The following is an 18331-nucleotide window of genomic DNA, read 5'->3' on the forward strand; positions in this document are numbered from 1 at the left end:
ACATTGGGGATAGTGAAAATTCAGTTGCTGCTATTGTGGATGGAGGCAAATTATCGAACCACGTAAATCTTGTGTCTTTGATTATTACTTTTGCTTTTGTCATTGTTGAGTGATTGCTTGTTCCGTATTGTTCATCATTGAGTGCGTGCATTACTTGTTTCCATGATTGATTCGAGTTTGTGTGAGGTTTCCGCTGCGCACTCACATCAACATCTCCTTCGTCAGAAGTTGTACTCTTTTTTCCAAGAATATGCAAATAAATCAAAATCTTCTATGGAATCTAGTGGTCCATCTACTAGGGATCCTAGTGGAAGGGACAATCACATTAGAGATGAGCTTTTGGTAACTTCATTCATATTTTCTAATTTTTCATTTCTTGTTTTACATATTGTTTTAACTGCTATATTTATATTGTTTATTTTTCTATTCTAATATAGGACGAGAATTTGAATTTTATGACAACCAATATTGTGCTACTACATAAAAATCTCAATTAGATTTATATTTGGAAGAGCCTATGCTAAATTGTGTGGAACATGTTGAATTGGATATACTACAATATTGAAAAGATAATTGATTTCGATATCCTGATTTGTCCTTTATGGCACAAGATATACTTACTATTCCTATTACAAGTGTGGCATCAGAATCATCATTCGGCATTGGAGCCCAGGTTCTTAACAAATACTGAAGATCACTTTTCTTGGAAAATGTAGGAGCATTGGTAACAACTCAAAATTAGTTATTTGGCTAAGCAAGTATGCATTCTTTTTCTAAGCTTTTCAATATTAATTTAATAATTTCATACCCCTTGTCAATTGTCAGTGCTTCTTATTTGTTATTTACTTATTTGTCATTGTAGTCGATCTAAGTGAAGAGAGAGAAGAAGCTGAATAATTAGAAGTCAAATTTTCAAATCTTTTGGTTAATGATTCGGGAGAAGTTTCTACAAACAATCAAGACTAATTAAGTTTTGTTGTTGTTCTTTGTAATCTTATGGATTTTTATGGTTTTTATACTTTTTTTCTTAAAGTTGAATTATAGAACTCATATAAATTCAGTTTTGTATGTAAATATTTAACTATATCCGTGTTATATTTTTAAGATTATGTTTTGATCGTGGGACTTTATATTTGATGCATGTATTATGCATAATGTATGAATTAGAAAATATGAATGAACTTATTAAATATTTTAAATTTAGCTTTGTATGTAAATATTGTGCAACTCATTTAAATTTAGCTTTGTATGTAAATATTTAATGCATGTATTATGCATATTTTATATAGGTGTTTTTTTTTTAAATTGAATCTTTTTTTAAATCATTAATTAAGATATGTATTATTTTCTACATTTTATGTTTTTTTTTAGATATTACTAAGTAAAATAAAGGAGTGCTTTTTTTCTTTTAAAAAAAATATTATGTCATTTTATATGAAATGTTTGAAATTTTTTAAAATAAATAAAATGTATTTCTAAACGGATTACCCGTTTATTAAACGGATGAGTTTGAATTTATATATTAGTCATTAGTTAATAAACGGGTTAACCCGAACCCAAACCCGAACTCGAACTCAAACCGCTAAACCCTTTTTGCCATCCCTATCCTCAGTCGTTGTTGCCGTCGACCTCTCAATTGGCGGGAAAAGAAAGAGGAACAGTGGGGTTACTATAGAGAGAAAAAAAATATTATTGTTATCATAAACAAAATAAAAGTCCAAAGAAAAAAAAAAAAAATGATAAACTTGGGTCCTACTGTCACTATAGCAACTTTAATGAAGAGTTGCCATTTTAGTTGAAAAAAGGGATTTCATACAAATTTGATAGATGAGTAGAGAAAAAAAGAAAATAAATATCTAGTAGTCTTAATCGTTGTAACATGACGACAGGTGTATTTAACTTGAATAAAATATCGAAGAGAAGTTTAAAATTTTAATTTTTATCACCTTGGAAACTTCCGGATTTTATCCTTTATACTATTAGAAGTTGTTTAATATATATCGCACTAAAATTCTTAAAAAAATTGTAATAACAAATAATTCTATCAAAAATAAATAAACATGCATGCATGTAATTTTATGTATGTCATTGGGCAATATATATGTTTTCAACTATCCTCGCTCTAGGCACTAAGCCATTGTTACCATTTTAGTAAGGATGATTATTCTCTCTTCACTGTCCACGAACGGTTATATTTTACGTGTCGAACACAATTAACAATGTCTCGTTCCATTCCACTCTCCCTCCCCCAAACCTAAAACTTAGGTTACAAACATTAAAAAATATAAATTAAAATTAGTAATAAAAATAAATAGAAAATTTAAATAATTATAAATAAATTAATCATGAATAATTCAGTAATTGGTGAATTTGTCAGCATGAGAACCGAAAATTATTATTATTTTTATAAAAATCTTCAATCAAATAGAATCAAAAATCAAATTTAACTTAAAAAAAAAAATATATTCAGCCAATTAATTTTATCCTCGTGCAACTCATCAAGCGGTTTCTTGTGCCACACTATAAAGCAATAATAGAGGTTCCTCTTTAAATCTTCTTTCATAAACCCTAGCGGCGCTCTTTCATTTTGTCCCAGCTTTCCTCTGCCCTCTCACTCTCTCCCGGGTAAAATATTTTTCTGAACCCACTCTCTTCATTTTATGCATTCTATCATTGCTCATTTAGTATTGTTTGTTTGTTGTTTGTTGTTGTTTCTTTTTTTTTTGTCTCATATATATTTGTGATTTTGTGCCGTTCGATTGCTGAAAGCACTAGAAAATGAAAGCAATATTAACTTTACGAATTTAATGATGATTTTGGTTTGAAAGATAATGAGTTTTCTTTCATTTTGTTTGATTATACATAATCTTGTTCTTGCTGTTTTTTATGTGAAAACTTTTGCTTCAGTTTTGCTGGATGGTATAAGCAAAGCAATACGGGGTTTTTAGTGGAATTCTTGGATATGTTTGTATTTGTGTTTATCAGTGAGCTGTTTGATGAGTTATCACTTAGTCAAATGCTCTGTTTCAGTGGTATGATAACATAGAAGAAAAGAAAACCTGGGTTACTAGAACATTCATTTGAGTCCCAGCATTCCCATTTCTGAATCACACATCACTTTCACTTCATGGAAAGGAATGACGTGAGAATGGAATGGTGTAAAAAATTGAGTATAAAGTGGGGGTGGGAGGTGGAATAAAAAATTGATGAACATAGTGAAATAAAGTAACAATTTCATTCCATTCCTACATCCTGACCATTGCATGAGATAAACGCTGTTTGCAAACCTAAAAAAATTGAACTTGCAATCCATCATCCTGACACCAGAACCTCACAGATTTTCAAGTTCTAATGTTTTTGGAGTCAAACAAAGTAGATGGTATGCCTTTACTGAATTTGAGGGAAACATAACTTTCTGGACCTGATTCATATGTCAGGGAATATATGTATGTTTTGTGTGCATTTGTGCATCTCTTGTCTTCCATGTCTCTGCTTTCTTGGTTCGGATTGAACTAGGTATGATGCAGGGATGTATTTCGCCTGTTAGGTCAAATTATTTATTTATTTTCATGTTCAGTTTTTTGATAAATTTATGATGTTGCAGTGCTGTTAATTCTTTTTGGCCATTTATTATATTTAAACTGGAAATCATGCACTAATACTGTCCTATAGTTTTTGTAATAGAATGGTTGCATGAGGGAGTCAGTTTGAAGTTCTTTTGTTACTTGTTGCATTGATCATCGAGTTTGGGTATCTTTTGCTTTGATTCCTGGGTATTACCTGGGTCATTTGATATCATTTGATTGACAAGTAAGAAATACTTTTAGCCCAGACCAGACAGTGAATGGGAGAACCATTTGGTATTCATTTTGAATCAGTTAGCTAAATTCTGATGTGAGAATGATTGTCTGCCAAATATAAGGTAAAATATACTTTAAATTTTGATGATGTCGAGCAATCAATTATAACAGCTGTTGATGTAAGCAATCAATTATCATTAGCCCAAATTGTTGATGATTATCAGAATATCAGTGTATAAAAGATGATTCTTAAGGTCTGAAGTATGGGGGGAGAGGCACAGAGATTTAAATGGGTTATGCTACCGGAAGTTTGGCACAGATCTAGTATGCGTTACCAAAGAGAAGGCTGTAGAACAAGATTCGAAACAGTGTATTATAGAGGATATGGGATCTTCAGGGAGAGAGAGCGAGAGTGAGGGTGAGAGAGTGAGGTTGTATTACAGAGGCTTCTCTTTTTAATGTTCCTCTGATTGCACAATTTTGCAGACATAGATCACATCAGTTCATATAAAACATGACAACTGAATTGCATTAAAAGCGTGTCAGTACTAAAGCTAGAACATGAGCCCTACAGCCACAGGATAAAAATAAATGCAATTATAACTAAGCTCATATTGTATTAGTATTGCTATGCATCTAAATCATAGAATATTTGTATTGATTATGCAGGCTTTTTGAAGAACCAAACGTACTCATCAGTCAATGGCATTTTTCAATAGAATTGGCAACCTCTGCAGGCAGAACACTTTTGGGAACAGTGTATCAAATGGACAAGGTTCCATGGCATCTATGCTGAACGCAATTCGTTGCATGTCATCTTCCAAACTTTTTATTGGGGGTAAATACTTTAAAAAATGTCATCTTGATACTAAATTTTAAAGAAAAACCTGTATTAATACAACATTTGTGTACATAACACTATCATTTATGTATTTAGGTCTTTCATATGGAACTGATGACCAATCCCTTAAAGATGCATTTTCCAGCTTTGGCGATGTGGTTGATGGTGAGTTTTGGTCTACACTGATGGTGTTCATGTAATATTTGTATTAAATGAAATTAATTTCTTATTTTTCTAATTGTATATGTTGTGCTGTTCATGGGAGATTAAATTATTCACTGGACTTTTAACAATTTTGAAGGTCTGTAGCATGGTTTTAAATAGCATTCATGACCATTACGTAATGCTGTTACGTTTATGGTTTTTGGGTTCCCGACACTGTTACATCCTGCAAAATTGGTGGGAAGAAAAACACAGCCATAAAGGTCATTATGAACCACTACCATCATGTAGCACCTGCTATGGCCATTGCATAACTGTGACAAGACTGTACAACAAAAAATATATATATTTGTTTTTTTTTAACTTTTTCTTCTCATTTTTATTTTATTCCTTTTCATAAATTATTCTCGATAAGCTATGTGGAGGTGGTAATGAGGGTGATAATAATAAAAGAATTATTTTTTAAATATTCACAAGGGATGCATTAATTAATAATTTGATGTGGACACTATTTTGTTAAAAAAAATTATTTTGATAATATGTTGATTTTTATTTTCTATATTTCAGCTTCAACCTTTTTTTCTTTCCTAGTTTTAACCTTGTTTAAGTTGTTGGTACATTATTTATTTTGTGATAAATTTTATGATTATATATTATATTGTTAAAACATAGGTCCCAATTACACAATATGGCTTGTTAGTTTAGAATTATTACTTTAATAATAAATAAAATAATAGAATTTGTTTAATTTATTGTATTACTTGTATGTATTATGTGCCTAATAGATTAATGGAGTGTATAATGTATTTTGTTTTATTAATTAATTTATCAAGTATGTGATTAGTGAAAAAAAGTGAAAAAGTACATGTTTAATTTATTTGTCAACAGCAGTTTAAAACAGATGTAAAATTTGTTCCCCCTACCACACAATGTTAGTAAGTTGAACTTTAGGATCCAAAATATACTGATACTCTCTTTAAGAACTGTTAAGAGCTTAAAAATGCAAATTTACCAATATACATAAAGTTGTGTGCTTGAAAAAAATTTCACAGCTGTTATGCCCACTTCCTGGTATGTAAACATCTGCTTCTCCTGTGTCCCATTACACCCATTACAGTTAGGTTATGCTAGTCCCTACTGCTATTTAAAACCTTGGTCTGTGGTGAAGTCAAAACTTTTTTGTATATGTTAAATAAATAATTTTGTTGATTGTTTTCAATATGCCGTTGAGCATAGTCCTGGGGAAGCCATTGGGTTGTTTGGACTGGTGTCAACCTAGTGGTCGAACTGATAATGTGTATATATGTATGTTTGTATAAAATTACAAAGATTCTCTACAAATTATAATAGTCCATAAAAAATAAGAATAGTTAGGAACAAAGCATACACACTTTCTGTATTATTTTTCCTAGTATAAAATATTTTTGAAAATTATTATTATTTTAATTATCATTAATATTTAAAGATAGTGCAAAACTATTTGATTAAATTAAAAATTATATATATGTGATCACATGTACATATTTTTATAGTTTTTTTTTTCAATAATGTAGCACAAAACATAATTATCTGTGGTGGTAAGCTGCAAGTTCTTCTAGAACATAGCATAAAAAGCACTAGGTATGATGCCTCGCAAAATCTCTCCCCTTCTCTCCACTCTCATTTGAATTTCAGCCTATTGCTATGACAATTATAGACCATGAAAAGGAAGGAGATTGTGAAGATCAGTCCAGGTCAAAGTAAGAACCTTCAATTTGAGATTTGGATTGTCGGAAAAGAGTGAGTGTTTATTCTTGTTGGAACATAATTCTAATAGAATATTATGGGTTAGGTTGTCTTCACTATTTGTGAAATGTTTTTTTCTTTTGGGGGGGGGGGTCATTGGTTTTTGGAAGATTGAGAAGATGTTTTGAAGCAGGAGGGATGTAAACGTATAGTATTGGCTAATGAAGATGGGGTTGTTTTTGGAGTTGGGGGTTTGATGGAAAGGCAAAATATTTTTGGTTTTTGATCCTCGGGGGGGAGGAGGATAAAGGATATGGGCGGTGACAATTTATTCAATAATTTTGAGCAATGGCTAAGGAATTTCTAGCAATGGCAGATGATTTTGGTAAAGGAAAGGTCAGTGAGGGGGTTTAGAGGAATGTTGGATCATGGAGCAAGGTTGTGATGGGCAGGAAAGGATGAGTTTTGTGATTTCTGTGGGAATGCAATGCAGATTGTGATGGCTGGACATTCATCACCTGATTCTCAGTGTTTGGGGGCTGCATCGTTATAGAGGCTGCTGGGGTTCAAAAAATAGCTATGTGAAGAGGATGGCTAAGAAGGGATGGTCCTTGGGAAAAGTGGCTTGGTGAGGTAATGGAGATGACTGTGGGCTTGTGGGTTGGGTCAGGCATTATAAATATTACTCTGCGTTTGGACCACATCTTGGGTATTCAAAGAGGCTTTGATATATACCATGGGCTTTCTTTAGCTATCCGAGAGCAGAAAGGCCCAAAGTTTTTGCAGTTAGTTACCTCTTGAAATAACCAGCCATATGATGAAGTTGTTCGATCAAAATTTACATGTGGAAGATGTGGTCTTGGCTTAGCAAACTTCCCAAACGAAGGGAATTTCAAGTCTTCCTAAAAGTGTCTTGCAATCAGAGAAGGGGGTGGCTACATCATCACTAGATAATGGATCTATGGGGTATTTTGAGGCAAGTCTCGATAAAGGGTAGGGATGGCTTAGATAGTTTGTTGGATGTAGATGATGTTTCTTATATCGAGGGGGGAGGAAGGGGCATGAAGGCTTAGATGGTTCGAGGGGATACTGCTCAGATTAACTTCAATGTTGTAGGGGAATAAAATAGAGATGAGGGAATTAACACTGATGAGGGTAGGGATGTTAAGGTTTATCTTTGTCAGGGCGGCAGTGCAGTTGGATTTTAATGGTCAAAAGAGGGTTTCAAAAGAAAATGATTTTTAAGAAAGTGCAATGGGGAGATATGTTGGAGGATAAACATGATGTCGCTAGTAAGTTTTCATATGGCGATTTGATTTTTGAAGAGAAGTTCGGGAACAATACATGAGTCATCTGATTTGTGCTGGGGTGGAGGGTTTGAAGGGAATTCCCTTGGAAGTTGGTCTAGGAAAAGAGCAGTAGTATGGGATATTGCCTATTCCTATGGAGAAAGTGGATTAGTAGCCCAAAAACTTTCATATAAGTGCTGTTGTCATGGAGGTAATGAAGTTTGTTTGGATGGTGGTTTCAGAAAGGTGAAGAAAAGGCTAACGGAAATTAGCCAAAATTTGTAATTTTCTGTGAATTTTGATGGCAGGGGATTAAAAGGGGTTTTCTTAATTAGATAATGCTAATTTTTTCCCATTTCCTTTGTTTTTTTTTTCTGTGAAAATTGTCTTCCTTTAGTTTTAACTCTTTTCTTCCTCAATACATTTTTTCTATAAAAATTTGTAAAATTTTGTATAAAGCGCTGGGTCAACCCAGCTGGTCCATCAGGTCCAGCTGAGTCAGGCCAAGTCATGCAGTTTCGGCCAGGTTGACACTTGAGCCTGTTTCTGCTCAATTCTGGTTTCAACAGGTCAGCAATGGGCTCATTTTGGTGGAGAGTTGATATTCTCCAGATTTTAAAACCATGCTGCAGAGACAAATTAATGTGATTATATTCCTTTGCTGGTGTATGTCAGGATTTGAGGTCCTTGCTGGGCTCAATTTTCTTATTTTTTTTCTCGAGTTCTTTAAAAATAGGTTCAATGGTGTGATTTGGGGTCTTTGCTGCTCTATGGTGTGATTTGAGATCCTTGCTGGTGTATAGGTCATCTTTCAAATAGATATGGTTGCTGAATATCTGCACTGAATATTCTTTGAACATGATTAAAATTTTTGCATGACTTGAGGTCCTTGTTGGTATGATGTATGTGTTTTTGGTTTAGTCTCCCGACTCGGGCCCATTTCTGGCATTGATGTTGTAGTGAGATCATGAACAAATTTCTGCACTCAAGGCACTGTAAAGTAACTCAACCTAGCACTTCTAAGAAAATCCCATGGTTATACAAAAATTAATGGAGTTATTGTAAAGTGTTTGGCTCTCATTTTCTCTCTTAACAGGACCTCATTGGAGCTCGTAGGCTTTGAATTTTGCACATATGTAGGTCCAAAGAATTTACTGACAACTTCAGTTATCTTGTTTGGGGGAAGGACCCATGTGTTTTCGAATGGTACCACAATTCACACTCAATAGAGCCTGCTATTGTGTGAGCCGCTTGGACTTGTGGCATTAGACCTCACGCAATCTCTAGGTTGTGTTTGGATTTATATTGAGGATTATATGATTAAACTGAACTATACAAGATGAATCCCCTTGTAAGGGAACATTAGGGGCTAAAGCTATGGTAGAAGGGGGCTGGCTGTGGCTCATGGCATTCAAAAGTAACTCAAGTTTATGCTTCTGGGATGAGGTGTTATTCTGCACCGCTGCTTCACTAAGTAGGGTTTGGGGCATTGAAATGCATCCATGTATTCTTTGCCTTGAGAAGGAGCGATATACTTCCATATACTAAAATTTCCTGCCCTAAGCCTCTCTATAGCCCAGGGATGCCTGAGATCTTAGTGCTTTCATATTTTTTGGGTAACTATCCAATGGATTTTTCTAAACAGCTAGGTATGGAAATAGCGGGAGTTTTTCTATTTTTTTAAATCAAAGCAAGGAAATATAGTTCATCTGGGGCTAGTATTTGTGCTCTAATTTTTAAATTTTCTTATGAGATGTATGCAGATGTCGTAGGTAAGAAATTTTGGTTTGACAGCTGATCTATTTTTGCCTAGAGAGAGATATTGTCCTTTGGTGGTATATGCATGGTGAAAACTCTTTTTTTGCTTGATGCTCAGCAAGGATTATCACTGACAGAGATACTGGGCGGTCTAGGGGATTTGGATTTGTGAACTTCGCCAGCAATGAGTCTGCCAGTTCTGCACTGTCTGCCATGGATGGCCAGGTCAGATTTAGAATGGTTTAATAGATACATCGACTATGTTCTAACAGGGATTGTTGCGAGGCCTGTAATGTACTAAAATTTCAGGAGCTAAATGGGAGGAACATCCGGGTTAGTTATGCCAATGATAGACCTGCTGGCCCCCGTGGCTTTGGTGGCAACAGCGGCTTTGGTGGGGATGGAGGTTTTGGCGGAGGGAATGAAAGGTTTTAAGCCCGTGTTTGCTGATGCTGAGGCGTGTGCTGCCCAAAGAAATGTTTGTTATTGTTAGTTAAAGTGTGGAGTTTTCATCTGTTAGTTTTTTGTTTTTTCTTTATTTTTATTTTTATTTTTATTTTTATTTCTTTTGAACTCTCTAGCTGAACTGCAACAGATAATTGCTAAATGCTTTGGAAACAAGTTCATTTATTTTTTGCCTGGTCTGATCAGAGTATCATTTGTTCAACCATGAGATTGGGAGAATAGGTGTGAGGCTCTGCGGAGTTGGTTAAAGATCGATGCAATTTTATATTTTATTTATATGTATATTTGTTTAAATTTACCCATTCAAATTTTAGATCTCTTTCAACATTAGGTGAGGAATAAAATGAAAAATTTGGATAAAAATGCTTAATATAAAGAATAATTTTATTTCGTTTTTGTTTTTTTTTTCAAAATTTTGTGCTTATTTGTAAGAATGAAATATTTTAAAATGCTTAAAAATTGTTTTTGTACATTGATGTCTACGGGGAAGGTTTTTTCTTTGCATTTGTGTGCGTTTAGATAAAATTTAATGTAAAACTTTGTTAAATTTTGGTCAAAATTTAAATTTAATATTTGAAATCTACTATTTAAAATGTAATGTTAATAAATGTAAAAATATTACTTTTAATATCCTTTCCTAACATAATATGTTATGTGAGGTTTTTATTTTTTAACCATATGCGAGGAGTAATTCTCATTTTATTAGTATTTTATCAATGGGAAATCATTCCTACCCTAATCATAAATCCATAGATGCAATTTGCCCAATACCAAAAAATTGGTGATCAATTTTTGACACTTATGCGGCTATGGAATTTTAAATGTGATTAGGCGTGCTTTAGGCACAACGTGTTAAAAATGAAATGGCCGCATCCAAAGATAGAGATATTATATCTAAAAAAGGATATCGTTGGTTTTGGTCAATAAGCACACAAGAAAAGGGGAGGGAGGGGGTATAAAACAACTACATCTAATCCTCAAGCAACTACTTGAGAATTCATTATTTTGGATAACAATGCAAGTTATTATAATGGAAAGTACATGAACATCTTGTCCAATAATCCTTTGGGAATAAGAATCTTCTCACCTGAAAAGCCAATAACAAATTGTGCTAGAGCGCCTTTAAGATCACCTATCCTAAGTTTAGGTTGAATCAAGAGCTCCTTTATATTTGAGAGTGACAAATGATAAAGAGAAATACAATATACAACTCGTTCTTTTCCACCTAAAATTAAATCTTTGAGGGCTTGGCGAAATGGGAGAAAGCAAAGCCTTTTATTCTATGTGAGAAGATAGACAAATCATATATTAAATATAGTACAACAAACTTGTTAATAAAATTAGAAATCAAAGTACTAAAGATATCATAGAATCTCTAGGATAAACACAGCATAACACTCTTTTGATGAGAAGAGATAAGGATGAGTTTTCACTATTTTTATTAGGAAAAAATCCTCAGCTTAGCTCTCAGATTTTGAAGAGTTACAACTCAAGTTCATGCTCTTTTCTTTTCATTACAAGCATTCTATATATCTTTCTTCTTCATTGGTTGTTAAGTCTCTTTTCATTTGAATACAACACATATACACATAAGGGGAAACACAACACAAAGTCATTGGAGCTATCAATTGGCATACTAAAGCACTAGACAATTTAAGATCAAATTTTGAGCTATGGAAACATAAGAGCCAATACCAACATGTACCAGCAGCAAGACAAAATTGTTCAAAGAAAAATATTTTTCATTCTCAAGATAATGGAGCTCAAAGTCAACTGATGTTTAGAAATCTTTTTCCAGAAGAATACAACATGGATACTTTGGTTTAATAGCTTTAAAAAATATCCATTTTGATAGAAAAAATATAATCCAAGTATAGGCATGTTTGAAATGAATTAGACATACTCAAATTCATATTTAATTGATAAAACTTAGTTAAACAGTCATACTTAATTGAGTTTCAACAAGAATCATATCATTCTTTAAGCTTGTAGACAACAAACTCATTAACAGATCATTTAAAGAGGGCTTGAAGAAATACTCATGCTACAGACATATTGTCATCGTCTATAAGAGGTCTACAACAGATGCATTAACAACATCTATAAAAAGAGTACAATATTAATAGTATCTATAAAGAGCACACAACAATGTCTACAAAGAGTATTCTATAATTGCATTAGCAATGCTATAGAGAGTATATAACAAATAATCCACTAAAGTAAATAATTTCAATAGAAAATATCTTAAAGCATCTACACATTCAAAACATAATATCTATGGAATCAAGACAAATGTATAACATATACAGAGTCTGAAGAAATACAAACTCATTAACAAGGTTTGAAGAAAACATGCCATATAAGCCCTAAAATCAAATCATACAACTACAATCTTAGTGTTTTGGAGATCATAAAAAAACTTATTTGATTAGACTAAATGCACAAATTTTTTTATAGAAGACTTTAACATTATATACATCCAAATACAAATAATCTTGTGACCATTATCTAAAAAAAAATATGAGGTTGTGGTATGAAACTTATAAGTACCACTTTTGCCTTTATCTAATTATAATATTAATTGTAGTCTGCAGTCACATATTAATTACTTATTGGATTAACTTTTAATCTTATATTTTTTTTTATAGGAATCGGACGCTCAACGTGCACTCGAGATTGATCACAAGACTTTTTGTAGGTCTCCTGATCAATCTCGAATTTTGGTATGTTATTGAGAGATTTGCCTTGGTGGGCTCAAATCAGGGTTCGACAACTCACTTCCTTTAACCTGTCCTTAGCTACCTCAAGTGTTACTCAAACCACATGACATTTCCTTTTTATTTTTTTATTTTTTTTATTTCTAGCCATTTGTCCTTCTACCATTGAACAACTCGAATTGTCTTATTTTCAATTAGTCGAAATGTCATACACAACCATGATCCTCCTTCATTGAATAATAGCCAAACCTTTATTACTTAACACTATAAATATCACCCTTTGCCTCACTTGGGGATATTTGGACCCTCATTTCTCACCAGAGACTTTCTTTCTCTAAACTAAAGTTTCCCTCTCTAAAACCATCAACATCTTTATGCCATCCTCTTACCATTTGATACTTGAGCTCTTAAAGATTGCTGATTCTCTTCTCTTAGAAACCTCTACTATATCTTGTTACTTGTACGCAACACTATCTCCCATCCATAACTAAGAACCCACATTTACATTTTGGAGACCGCAATTGGGAGAAGTGTTTGCATAAGGTGTTGCCTACAAGGAAATAGCCAAGAAATCTCCTAGAAACTTCTCACCACAACTTTTTACCGAGGAAGGAGAAAACATAAGAAATTCAAGTAACAATCCTATGGAGCGATAAGGTTCTAATGGTTTTTCCTCTTACATTGCTTAAATGGTACAAATGTTCTAATCCACACAATAAAAGTTGTTTGGCGCCATAAATGAAATGGTAAAGTTGCTTAATCAAGTTGCAACCACCTTAAGTCAAGGCCTTCCTACATTAAACCCCACCATTCAAGCCCATGACATTAATCTAAATCCCCCAGTGAACTTAATCCCAAGACGAAACAAGGGTTTTGCTTTTGCTCCTATTGGATCAACCTGACTACTACTCTAGTTCAAGAAGCTTCCTTTAATCAGAACTTCATTTTACTCCTCAAATGCCTAATCCTAAGGAGATCACCCTCCCACATCCTTACTACCTACATCACTCCTACAAAGCCAATCCATTGGAGTCATTCTACAAACTCTAGTATACCTCACACCAACATTTCCACCCCCAACAACCACCAACTTCACTTCTTAAATAAAAAGGAGGAGTTGGACAAAATACTTGAGCAAAATAAGAAAAATCTCTCTTCTCCATGTTGGATATCAAATTTCCTTATATAACTCAAGTGGCCAGCAAATCCTACCCCAAGGATTATGTAAGCCCTAAGTTTGAGTTCTTCAATGCCAAAACTAGCAATGATAAAGAACATCTGATGAAGTTTGTGGAGATATATGGGGTCTATAGGCTAGATGATGACCTGAAACTCAAATAATTCTCCAAGCCATTGATAGAGAAGGAATACACTACGCATGTCAATTTCAAACCTGGGTCCGTAGAATCCTAGGGGTTGATATGCCACCGATTTTGTGAAAAGTTGTTTTCTACTCAAAAGAAAGTGATAGTGGTGGATTTAGGGAGGGAACATCAAATATTGAAAGAGGATATCGTGGATTATGTTGAATGCTTCAGAGAAAGAGTCTCGGACATCCAAGATAGCATTGAAGAGAAGGAGTTAGTGAAATTTTGCATTCATGGGGTGTTCATTGAATACCAACTTCACTTGGAAAATCCGGATCTACCATCCTTTTCCATGTTAGTTGAAAGAAGGACTAATTTTTTCAGTTCAAAAATAGAAGAATGACAATTATTGTTTTGGGAAGAGAAAAGCAAACGTGATGCTTTATGAGGGAAGGTCTCCCCATTCAACAAGAAGCCAAAGAGTAATAGTCTAAGTGACAGATCCAACTCTTATACTTTTCCTTGCACAATAAACAAAGTGATTGCCTTAATTTGAATGAGTAAAGGATGAACCTGTCCACCTCCCTAGTGTTCAATGACAACCCACTAATGAAGACAAAGATAATACAAAATATTCTCATTTTCATATAGTAGTTGGACATCCAACCAAGCATTGTAAAACTTTGCGGAAGATCTTCTAGAAGAAAATATCATATGGGGAGCTTCTTATTGAGGGTAACGATATTCATAGTAACTCTCTCATTGTAGTCAAGTAGCTCATGCTAATATCTTGGTGGTGATTCCTATTAAATTTCGACCCCACACTTTCATTTGTTACATCCTCCCTACTCGAAAATCAAGTTGAAATGCTTAAGGATGACCTGGTGGTATACACTCTTGTTAATAAAGTTACTTTTAGGAATTTCTATGACAATTTTAGATTTAATGAAGAGTTCAAGCAACTCGTAGAAATGGATCATGTTCAAATTAATAGTGGCCAATATGACAAACATCTAATTAGAAAGATATTTAATCTATTGTTTAAAATTAAAACCATCTTTAAATTAAAGTCAATTTAATTATTTAGTTATTGAGAAGCATTGCTTGAAATCTATGTTTGCCACTCAGGAACTTCACTATCATCCCCTAGCCTTCAAGTTGTTGCTAATTGCTAAATTTTATTCTGCAACTTATTACTTGACTCCAATTTATCCAGAAAACATATAAATGATTGTTTGTTACGTAAAAGAGAATGACCATCATCACTGTCGACACTGAGTTTAGACAACCCATTTTTCTTGCCAACATTTGATGACTTAGGAAAAAAAACTATAAGTAAAATGAACCATCCTTTGGTTCCATTACTTACCCTTTTTATTTATAATGGATGTGTTGCATTATTTTATTCTGAAATTTTGGATAGTGTCTTATAGAAATTGCAATCATATTCTGATCAAATGATGGGTGACCATCTTTGGCCGACCAGTGTATCAAAAAAGAACCAAATAATGAGTTACCACTTATTAACTCATTTGGGCTTGAATTTAAACTGGATATTCCTTAAAGTCAGTTTTCCAAAATTTTTAATTGGGGTTTGGGTCCTTATGTGTTTGATAATTCCTTTGAAGCAACAATTATTGGCCAAAAGGATAGCAGACCATTTCTCTGCTATCCAAAAATAAAATCAAAGAAGAAATCCGTTGATAACCCTATTGAACCTGAAATTTTTCTTACACCATCCAAGGATCATCCCCCCACACTGGACAATGACAGAAAGATTAACATGAAGCCCTGAGGAAATCTGAAAATAAATGAACCAGGCCCCCTCGCAAGAAAAAGCATAAGATGTAGTGAAGTGGAAGCACAAAAGAAAAAGGAAAATAATAAGGGGCATGTTTTGTAGGTGATCCTTGGCCAAATATTACCTTTGACAAAATTGATGAATTTGGGTCTTACTAAATCATTTTATTTTTTAGCCTAAGCTTACATTACGTCCAAATAAAAGTCTAGTTGGATTGGTACATATTGCCGTCTTAAATGAATTTTCAGACTCAATGTTGAGTTGGAACTACGTTAAGACCTGATCCTAATAAGGTACGTAGGCAACTTATTTAAATAACAAGTTTGGTCAATATTTTCCATTATGTGGGGCATAAAATGTCATTATGTGATAAGGTTTTTGAGCCTTTTTTTCTTCTGAAAAACCCTATCCTTAGCCCACATTTCGTCCTATGTTTGAAATACCACCTTGAGATTAGAATACTAATAAGACACTTACCACAATTCAGGATTGAAGGGTTGAAATAAGGTTGCAAGACTCGAATCAAGAAAACATCATTGGAGGTTGACATCAGATTTTGCATAATAATATAGATAAGGGTACACTAGATGAGCAAAATCAGTTATGCTCAAAAGAAAGCAAGTTCCGGTCATCAAGATAAGGGAAATCTTGAGGTGGTCGTCCATTGATTGGTTCTCCAAGTTGACATCGAAGCTGCTACTAGTAAAGCCACATCCTGTTAAACTAGCACATAAACCAAGTAAATTGAAAGATTTTTGAATTTCATTTCCATACTTAAATAAGGTGGTATTAAGATTTGGCATAGGGGCAACTGACAGTTCAGCAGTATGCTACCAAATTTTAGGAGCTCTCTCGATTTGCTCCATTCATGATCCCTGATGAGGCGATAAAGGCATGGAAATTTTAGAGGGGTTTGAGGAAGGAGATACAGAAGCAGACGACCATCTAGTAGATGCTAGACTTTGCCTCTTTGGTGGACAAAGCCACCGTTGCAGAGGAGAGTCTGGAGGAGGACCTTGTGGTTCAGACTTCGAATAAGAGGCTAGCGCTTGGTCCAAGGCATGGAAATTGGAAGAAGAAGAACCGTAGTTGTGCTTCTCAGAATACCACATTCACTACTATTTGTTCTACATGTGGGAAGCCTCACGCAGGGCAGTGTTGGAAGGCCATGAGAGCTTGCTTATGATGTGGAAAGATGGATCATTAGGCGAGTGATTGTAACTCGCCGAAGTAGGGTGGAGCTCCACAATAGCCTTTTAGAGGTGGTGCGCAGGCGCCACAATGTGGACAGTAAAGGGGTAATGCCCAGGCTAGGGTGTACTCCTTGACTCCAGGGGATGCTGAAAATGCTGGAGATGTGGTAATAGGTAATATTTACGTGCTTTCTAATAAAGCTATTATATTATTTGACTCGGGGGAAACACATTCCTTTATCTCTCTAGGATTTGTTAAACTATGTGCAATAGAAGTGCATCAATTAGATTATGAACTGGTAGTTCCTACGCCATCTGGGTCGGCAATTGTATGTAATAAAGTAGTCTGTGACTTTCCAGTAGTGATCCAGGGAAGAGTACTACCAGTTAGCCTCATAGAACTTGACATGTATGGCTTCGACATCATCCTAGGGATGGACTAGTTGTCTTCCAGTTATGCCAGCATTGACTGCCACAGGAGAGAAGTGATGTTTAGACTTCCAGAGGAGTAGGAATTCAAGTTTATAGGGTTGTGTGAACGTTCTGCACCACAAATCCTTTCAGCTTTGCAGGCTAGTAGATTGCTTCGGGAGGGGTGCCTTGGGTATCTGGAATTTGTGAAAGACATGCCAAAAATAGAATGTGAACTGGAGGAGATTTCTGTTATGTGTGAATTTCTTGACATGTTTCTAGAGGACTTGCCAGGTTTACCTTTGGATCGTGAGGTGGAGTTTGGGATAGAGTTGGTTCCAAGTACGACATCGATTTCGAAAGCTCTGTATCGTATGACTCCAGCTAAATTGAGAGAGTTGAACGAACATCTTCAGGAGCTACTAGACAAGGGGTACATTTGACTGAGTGTTTCTCCTTGGGGAGCACCTATGCTATTTGTGAAGAAGAAGGATAGGTTGATGAGGACGTGCATCAACTACAGTGAACTTAACAAGGTAACAATAAAGAACAAATACCCGTTACCCAAGATCGAAGATCTGTTTGACCAGCTACAGGGCATGCAGATCTTCTCCAAAATCGATCTACGATATGGGTATCACCAGCTGAAGGTGAAGGTGGAGGATGTTCCAAAGACAACCTTCCAAACTCGGTACGACCATTACAAATTTATGGTTATGCCTTTCGGTTTGACTAATGCACTTGCAGCATTTATGGATCTGATGAATAGGGTTTTTCACGAATACTTATACCAGGTCATCATGGTATTTATTGTTGACATCCTAGTGTATTCTTGGAGCACTGCAAAACATGAAGTTCATTT

The 18331-nt window shown here is 34.5% G+C and overlaps 1 protein-coding gene across 1 annotated transcript; it reads left to right on the forward strand.

The window, feature by feature from the left end:
* The first annotated feature begins 2482 nt into the window (after positions 1-2482).
* Positions 2483-10205, forward strand: LOC131150545 (glycine-rich RNA-binding protein 2, mitochondrial-like). The gene is made up of 5 exons (XM_058101330.1): positions 2483-2625; positions 4470-4638; positions 4738-4806; positions 9694-9800; positions 9885-10205. Exons 2-5 carry the CDS (start codon positions 4503-4505, stop codon positions 10008-10010), a joined length of 438 nt encoding a protein of 145 aa, XP_057957313.1. The 5' UTR covers positions 2483-2625; positions 4470-4502; the 3' UTR covers positions 10011-10205.
* Positions 10206-18331: the final 8126 nt, after the last annotated feature.

The sequence above is a fragment of the Malania oleifera genome, chromosome 3 (assembly GCF_029873635.1).
Source record: "Malania oleifera isolate guangnan ecotype guangnan chromosome 3, ASM2987363v1, whole genome shotgun sequence".
NCBI classification, from domain to species: Eukaryota; Viridiplantae; Streptophyta; class Magnoliopsida; order Santalales; family Ximeniaceae; genus Malania; species Malania oleifera.

Excerpts from the sequence above, each read along its gene's own strand:
- LOC131150545 (XM_058101330.1), top strand. The coding sequence starts at position 4,503 with ATGGCATTTTTCAATAGAATTGGCAACCTCTGCAGGCAGAACACTTTT. Across the intron at positions 4,807-9,693 it reads CTTTGGCGATGTGGTTGATG|CAAGGATTATCACTGACAGA; the intron begins GTGAGTTTTGGT and ends CTTGATGCTCAG. Across the intron at positions 9,801-9,884 it reads TGTCTGCCATGGATGGCCAG|GAGCTAAATGGGAGGAACAT; the intron begins GTCAGATTTAGA and ends CTAAAATTTCAG.